The 8,685-nt window shown below is 40.1% G+C and overlaps 1 protein-coding gene across 1 annotated transcript; it reads right to left on the bottom strand.

Annotated features, from left to right (window-relative positions):
- Positions 1 to 308: 308 nt before the first annotated feature.
- LOC148297439 (uncharacterized) lies at positions 309 to 8,473 on the bottom strand. The gene is made up of 3 exons (XM_088247056.1): positions 8,039 to 8,473; positions 7,439 to 7,912; positions 309 to 509 (listed from the first exon to the last, which is right to left on the bottom strand). The coding sequence occupies exons 1-3, from the start codon at positions 8,471 to 8,473 to the stop codon at positions 309 to 311; spliced, it is 1,110 nt and encodes a 369-aa protein (XP_088103182.1).
- Positions 8,474 to 8,685: the final 212 nt, after the last annotated feature.

Below are 8,685 nucleotides of genomic sequence, written 5' to 3'. Positions count from 1 at the left end.
GTTGATACTATGCTGAACCATAAACCGTAAATGGTGCCACACTGTGTTTTCAAATGTGGAATAAATAGGAATGTTTCTTGTTTACGGCAAACAAGATTGTGAAGTTCAAGATGCAGGCATATCAAACGTTCAAAAATTCATTTCCTAATTATGCTCAATGATTAATTCATAATAGTAGATTTGCAAACACTTCTTCATATTTCATAGCTGTCCGGATTAGAAAATTACAAAATATATATTTGAAAAGCCAAAAGAGAACACAATTTAAAAATATATATTCTTGAAGATTTCCAGACGCAAAAAGTTTCTTACTTCTTCATCACTTGAACTGCCAAATTCAGAAATGATAGAACTAACAACAGTAGGAGGATTTTTTTAATGCCCTTCACTATACGGATGACTTCAGCATATGCATTAAGTTCCTTCACATCCAGTTGGTTTTCAATTTGAGATTCAGTTGGCATGTTGCCTCCAGTCACCCATTCATAGCCATTACACCTTGTAGCTCCCTAAAAAAACATAACAAAGTTACATTTTTCAGTTTTGGATTACAATGTCAGACCCAATTCTTCTACTCTGTAGCAGTTTTCGTTGGCTTAGGCAATGGCCGATCTGAGTTAGTGTTATTGGCTTAGGGAAGATAATACTTACATATGTTGTGAAGCACTTCCAATACGGTCTGCCCATATTCCTTTCAGATTTGGAAATTAGCATTACCATCTCAGCATTGCAGTGCCGACACCTCTTTCCTTGAGTGTTTGTTGAAGAATTCGACATGGCTTTGCCCAGAAGGGAAAATGAAGATAACAGAAGATGACAACCCTTCCAAAAATTTGCTCAAAACCCCCAAATAATTTTCCTTAAAATCTGAAAAGGAATTGTATTTTATTTTTTGGGGAGAACTAATATGGAGTTTCAAGTTTGAATTGTCTTGTTTTGGTTGTAACAATCCGTGACTGTGAGCGGCAAATTCAAAATTTGCAGGAATGTTTTTTTTTTGTTAACCCTAACCCATGAGCGGGAAAGAAAAGCATTGGTTTAATATTTTTTAACCCTAAGCACTCCACAGTAAACCCTAAACCGTAGGCGGCAAACCCCTACACCCTTCAAGTCGTTTAAAAATTGAATATTTAAGTGGAAACGATTACAAAATAGTAAAACTGGCGAGTGGCGGCATGGGAATGCACCGCGTGGCGGTCATGCTTGCAGCTCCCCACTCCAGCGCCTCCACTTGGCATTTCTTGTATATTTTATTCATTTTTTTTTTCCAAAAATCGTTAAAAATGCATGAAAATTACGGAAAAAATTGGGAAATTTCCTAACTCTGTGTGGGGATGAATACTTCATACGGAAAGTACAAACCTTGGTTTAGGAGCGAGTGAAAAATAAAATTTGGGAACCAACCCTACATTCGGATGATGCAAATGAAAACACTAATACACTTTGTAAACCCTACACTCTCATATGTTCGATCACATTAATCCCGTATCCAAATTTGTTTGCCCTGCCCTTTTTCCGGATATGTCATCGAAGGAAATCTCGTCCCGATCGCTGAGGAATTTTTCGGGAATTTTTCACCCTCAAATTCGATTTTTAATTGAATATTTAAGTGGAAACGATTAAAAAATAGAAAAACTGCCGTGTGGCGGCATGGGAAAGCGCCGCGTGGCGGTCAGGGTTGCAGCTCCCCACTCCAGCGCCTCCACTTGGCATTTCTTGTATATTTTATTCAGTTTTTTTTCCCAAAAATCGTTTAAAAAGCATGAAAATTACGGAAAAAATTGGGAAATTTCCTAACTCTGTGTGGGGATGAATACTTCGTCAGGAGTTTTGGGTTAATAGTTGGCAAAATGTTTTTTGTGGAAATTGATATGTAATTCTTTATGTTAGTGAAAAGGGATTTCCGTACTATGGGATTCAATTTTATTTTTTTTTGGTTCAGAAATCCTAAAAATTGCTGGACAAATCCGAAAATAATGGGGAAATGTCGTAGATGGTTATAATCAAATTGGGAAAAACCCTCCACTTATGTCGTAGATCCACATTGTGATATTTAAATAATTATGTTAGTGAAAAGGGATTACCGGATGACTTAATTACACTTCTGTTTTGTTGCAAATATAGTTTCAAATGTAGGACAAATTAGGAAATTAGGGGGAATTTTTTTGGGGTATTTATGGGATCATCAGAGTATCTTAGAAGATCAAGGATGTGTCAAACATCCACTTGTCAACGAAGTGACTGAAAGGATAATCCTTTTTCGGGTTGACAACACGTAACCTCCCTGCCATATGCCCGTTTGTCATCTTTAACGAATGACTGTTTGGGGGATATGAACCAGCAATTCCCCATGTGAGACCACTTACTGAAACGATATAGGACCCAAAACCATAAACAGACTTCAAATAAAAACAATACAAAGTTCACACGGTTTCACCTTTACATAAAAACACTAAAAACCAAAACAACAATTTATTAATAAAACACCTATCATAGCATGTATATAGACCTTAATCCCACGCAGTCATCTACTGGAGTTCGCGCTGGATGCAGAACAGCTCCCTCTTCCATTTGCAGGGTTCACAGCAGTTCCAAGCATCTACGTTGCCCCAGTCTTCACCCCTACGTTGCCCCAGTCTTCGCCCCTCACAGTGAATGCAGTCTTGAAAAAAAACGTTCGTCTGCAGTAAACTTTGCAAGCTTAGGAGGAGTCGTGGTGCCAGACATTGTATACCAACGCAGTCAAGTGCTTATTGAATCCCTGCAAGCTTGCATGTTCAGTTTCTTCGTTTTGCTGAGATGGCACAAAAACTCCATCGCATTCTCCTTGCCCTCGCTAGGGTTCAACATCCCTAGCAAGCCAACAAGGTAGGAGGCATCCTTATGCCCTGCCATAGCCGTCACCCGTAGGTTCTTCATGCCCTCATCATCTTTCAATAGGAAGAAGCCATGAATAACTTCTCTGTAAATGATTTCTGGATTGTTATGTTCTTTGCACTTTTGCAAGAACTCAACAATTTTGCCTTCATCAAACCCGTACTAGTCCTGATGCCACTGGTACTTATCTACTGACACGGTTGTCCAAATCTCAGGATCATTGAGCATTTCTTTAAATAACTTGCAGGTTCCCGCCATGCTGTACAGATCTTCAGAGGACTGCTTTGCAACCACGAGCAGCACCTTAAACCATGCCAAATGTGGAATATCCATCTTGGTTGTTGGAGAAGAGGGACTAAAAAGGGTATGTGGAGAAGAGGGACTGAAAAGGGTCTGTGGAGGATTTAATAATCACGGTGTCGTTTGGGGAGGAAGAAGAAAGTGCCGCATATAAACCCAACCGGCGTGACCCACTTGACAATGGACGAAGACAACTTTGGGTTTAGATCAGTAATTATTGTTTCGTTTCCCAAGCGGTGTGAGTGAAATGACAATTGACAGTCATCGATGAAGGTGGAGGGACTGAATTGGTTTCATGCGCTCCCATATTGACAGCATTTATGATACCACTTATCATCGGCAGCAGTCACAAAATTATAAATGCTTTTCGTGATAATTATTATGCTAAAATCACATCACCACTTATGAAGCAAATGACTTAGTTACATTTGAACATGACCAAGTAATCAGTTTCATTTTGCCAACCTTGAAACTAAATATCAACGCACCATTAACAGTAAAGTAAATGATCGAAGTCAAATGGTTTGACAACTTCATCAAATAGGATGTTCCAACTCCAAGAACCTTGCATCAATCCATAAATGGATCTATGTAGCTTGCATACCTTATGCTTATCAACTTTAGAAATGAAGCCTTCAGGTTGATCTATGTATAGTTCTTCCTGAAGGTGACCATTCAGAAAATCCGTCTTCACATCTATCTTGAGAAATCTCATAATCATGGTATGTAGATATTGCAAGCAAAATCCGAATAGACTTTGTCATAGTGACATGAGAGAAGGTTTCTTCATAGTCAATCCCTCTCTCTGCTTGTAGCGCTTTGCTACTAGCCTTGCCTTATACGTTTCTACTTTCCCATCTGAGCCTATCTTCCTCTTAAAGATCCATTTATTGCCTATTGGTACAATACCAGGAGGAGGATCAACTAGAGTCCAGACTTGGTTGGTATACATAGAACCCATTTCAGATTTCATGGCTCCAAGCCATTTCTATGAGTCAATGTCTGACATTGCCTCATTGTAGTTCGAAGGGTCTTCGATATCCTTACATTTACTTAGAAGATTTAACTCTCCTTCGTTTTTGTGAAGGAAACCATAATACCTTTTAGGCATTCTGCTAGCCCTACTTGAACTACATGGAGTCTGTGTTACAACAAGTTTATGGATCTGGGATTGCATTTAGTTTAGTGTTGATTTCTAGCTCATTGGACAATTCCTTGAGTGCTATCTCACATCCCGCTTTTCCATCAAGAGTGTATTCTCTTTCTAGGAAGGTAGCTGACCTTGCACCAAACAAATTTTGCTCGTCAATGTGATAGAAGTAATATCCCACAGTTTCCTTGGGATACCCTATAAATCTACACTTCACTAACCTTGCATTTAGATTATTCGCATCTTGTCTTTTGACATATGCTGGACAACCCCAAATCTTGATATAACCAAGACTTGATTTCTTCCCAAACCACATTTCATATGGAGTTTGTGGAATGGATTTGGAAGGCACTCTATTTAGCAAATGATATAGGTAAGTTAGTACAGCTCATGGAACTCATTTTAGGAACTTCATTATGTTGTGGAGTTCCTGGTGGAGTCCAACTCAGAATGCGGCTGGAGGCCTTCTAGTACATCCGCTTCATTATTATTGGTCGTTGACCTATTTTTTGTCCATTTAAATAAAAAGTGGCATACGTTTTTCTTATCCTTTAATTTAGCTTTCCTTGCCTCATCTCCATTCCTTACATGTTCCAAATTACAAATAATCAATTTACTCTTATAATTCTCATATGAGTAAGGTAATTTTCGAAGGCTAGTTAATCTCCCTAATACCCCAACTGGAAATTTCGTTCCCTCGTCACAATAAACATATCTCAAGTTGATAAAGTTTTGCACATCTTTTGAAAATCCTTCAAGATAGCAGTGTGTTGCTCTTAATGTGTGTAGGTTATATAGCTTGCCAATAGAATTTGGGATACTTTTGATTCTTGTCTGCGAAATGTCAAGATGCCTCAAGTGTTTCAGCTTTCCGATTGAAATTGGAAGCTCCTTAATATGAGCCCCATATAATTTTAAGACACGTAAAGCTTTAAACCATGGCAACATGTTTCAAGGTAGTGCTTTAGCAATTGAAAACAGTGATTGTGCAAGAGATTGTGCATCTTGCATTGAATAACAATGCTGTCATCATCCACTGTAGCATCTTGAAATAAGGAGCTTTGGAATAGAATATCAAAATATTCATTACCTATTCATCTCTAGATTACTTTTTTCTGAACAACAATGGAGTAATCCTTGAGCCATCCAAAGTTGAATCAAGACATCTCTTTCCATCTAGGCATCTTGTTATGTTTTCCTATTTAGATCGGTGCACTAGATATTAAGTCATATCAGGTTTTGATAAGAGTTTAAATTAAGTTGTACCTTGAGGCCCAAAACCTTGTGAAATAAGGAAGGGTTTTGAAGCCTATTAAGGGGTCCTATTTGTTTCCTTTTATGCGTGAACCGATTTGGTGGGCTTGGAAGATTAGTCAAGTCCGCCCTCGGTGATGAGTAGAGACGACTTGACCTAGCCCTATATAAGCTTAAGGCCCTGCTCTCATCAGACACGTTCTCTAAACCTATTCTCATCATAAAGAGAGAGCTGAAACAGATTATGAGAGAGAGCAGAAGTCTTGAGCCGTTCCTGTTCTTGATAGGATTGCTACTGCTACAGATTGGATGAGTTCAGAGGTCGTGTACTCAAGGAAGATGGCTAAAGGTATGTCTTTATGTTTATACGTATTTCAGATTGTGTGAAAGATCTTGAACACGCATAGAAAGAAATCTAACAGTTGGTATCATAGCTTAAGGTTATTCACACACACTGAAATCGTTGTTCAAGCATGCCTACTATGTTTTCATATCTGTTTGATGAGTTTTTGGTTATGTTTAAAATTTTGAAGATTGATTAAACATGTTTTCTAAAATATCAAGAATATTAATGAATCTAGAAAAGCATGTTTTTGATTTGTTTTTCATATTTTCAAAACTTTAAACACGTTTTTAACCAAGCAGATGACCTTAAAACCCTACAAATGCCTAAAAAAGGTATTTTGCCTCAAAAAGGGACACCAAGAACCCCTAAAACACTGTTCACGGCTAAAACACTGTTCACACAAAAACACTATTCACTGCAATTTTAGGGTTTTTCTCTTGAACTGTGTTTTGGTTGGTTATTTTATGGATAGGTGCTTGTTTTTGTTTTGAGAATCAACAAATTTTTCACAACAAAACCAAATCTAAATACTCAAACCCTAAAGAAATAACCAAAAATTGCATCATACCTAAATTGCTTGATAAGTTTCTTCCCCAAAGGTGTGATACTTAATTGTGGAAGCTTGCATATGTTATTTGTTAGTTTTGTGAATAAAGTTAAACGGAAAAACTGTTTTCTCTTAACAAATTGAGAATCGGTTTATTGGAAAGTAATTATACTTTCTTTTGCAAATCCTTACAGCTTTCAACACTCCCTCAATTAATTTCTCGCAAATTGAAAGATCACTGGATCAAACTTCAAAATAGGGACGTTTGATTTTGAAGTTATTCTCGGAATGAATGAGATCTTTTATGATCTCACTCATGATTATATTTAATTCAAGCTAGCCATTTTCGCTTATGTATCTTGTAGTGCAACTCCTAGAGCTTAGGGAAAAGGAAAAGCATCTGGTGGACCCGTAATGATATACACGGCTGCAAAGAACAGTCTCAAAAATCTCAGGATCGCTGTAAAGCTCGGTGTATGCGCTTATGAGAGAGGACGAAACATCAATAAGCTACTTCGATATAGTGGTACTTGACCCATTCCTGCTAGGGTGAACAACACTTTCATGGTAGCACGTTGTGACAAGAAGGATTAGATAGCTACATGTTGTTTTCGTTAAATATTATTGGAGTATAGGAGCGCCGCAAATTCCCTCATGAGATTCGGTCATGATCACTTTGACGTCTTCGGTGCTGGGACATAGGAGCAATAGGCCGTCTGACCCCTTTTGATACAGCTCGTTTTGATAAATCAAATAACGCCGAGTTCAGAAGCGCGTGGTCTTTTCATGGTTGCGGGAGGGGTTGAGCAGATACTTCACTATAGGGTAGCGCCAGTCTGCTTCGGCCGTGTTGACTTCGTCGGTGATTTCGGCCGATGACACTTGCCTATACTTCACTATAGGGTAGCGCCAGTCTTATCACGCGGTCGTGGTCGCCGTCCGGAATATTCACGCCTCATGCTACCTGGGCCATCTCATTGGCCTCATGGTTTTCGGCGCGCGGTACATTAACAAAGGAGATTCTAGAAAACTCATCGGCCGTATTGAGGGCCGTTACGTAATACATGGTTAAATTCTCGCATGTGCATTGGTATTCCCCGATCAGTTGGTTAATTACTAGCTGAGAATCACCGTAGACCAAGACATGGGTTGCCTTCATTTCTTTCAGAATTTCGAGACAGATGATAAGTGCTTCGTATTCGGCCTGATTATTGGTGCATTTGAAATCAAGCTGGAATGCAAACTGCCACCTTTGTCCTTGAGGGGACTCGATCACGACTCCGGCCCCAGACATGGTCTCGGTGCTTGAGCCATTGAAGTACATGGTCCAGTAGTTCTTTTCCATGCGGGCCATACCAATCTCGACTTCCAATTCTTCCTCCTGTCCTTGCGCTGGGTGGTGAGCCAGGAAGTCAGCCAAAGCCTGACCCTTGACCGACTTTTAAGCCACATATTGGAAGGTGAACTCGGACAATGCCATCTTCCATTTTCCAATCTGGCCGCGTATGATCGGTCTAGTGAGCATATGCTTGATGAGATCGGTCTTGGAGATGATCTGGATGACCGAAGGAAGCATATCATGGCGTAATTTAGTGGCCGCGAAGTAAAGCGCTAGGCATAACTTTGCAACCGGTGAATAGTTTAGCTCGGCTATATTAAGGGTGCGGCTAAGATAGTGTACAGCTTGCTCACGCTCAGACTCGTTGTTCTGGGCCAGCAGACAGCCGTTAGAACCCTCAGAGACCGAAATGTAGAGCCTCAAAGGCCTCCCTCTCCTCGGTGGCATAAGGACCGGTGGTTGAGATAGATATCTTTTGATCTCGTCGAGGGCCGTTTGATGCTCGGCCTCCCATACAAACCATTCCGTGTCTTTCAGTTTGAGCAGAGGAGTTAACGGCCGGATTTTTCCTGCCAAATTGGATATGAAACTTCTCAAAAAGTTGACCTTACCGAGGAAGGACTGGAGTTCCTTCTTGGTCCTTGGTGGAGGTGCTGCCATAATGGCCGTAACTTTATTTTTATCTACCTCGATCCCTTGTTGGTGAACCAAGAAGCCAAGGAAGTTCCCGGCCGTGACACCGAAAGCGCACTTCTTAGGGTTCATCTTCAGGCCGTGTGCCCGCATTCGGTCGAAAGCCTGTCGGAGGTGTCCCACGTGGTTGGCCTTGGATGGAGACTTTACGAGCACGTCGTCAATGTGGACTGCAACGG

Source organism: Prunus avium, chromosome 1 (assembly GCF_965620075.1).
Source record: "Prunus avium chromosome 1, drPruAviu1.hap1.1, whole genome shotgun sequence".
NCBI lineage: Eukaryota > Viridiplantae > Streptophyta > Magnoliopsida > Rosales > Rosaceae > Prunus > Prunus avium.
This window is presented reverse-complemented; position numbering and strand designations above follow the sequence as displayed.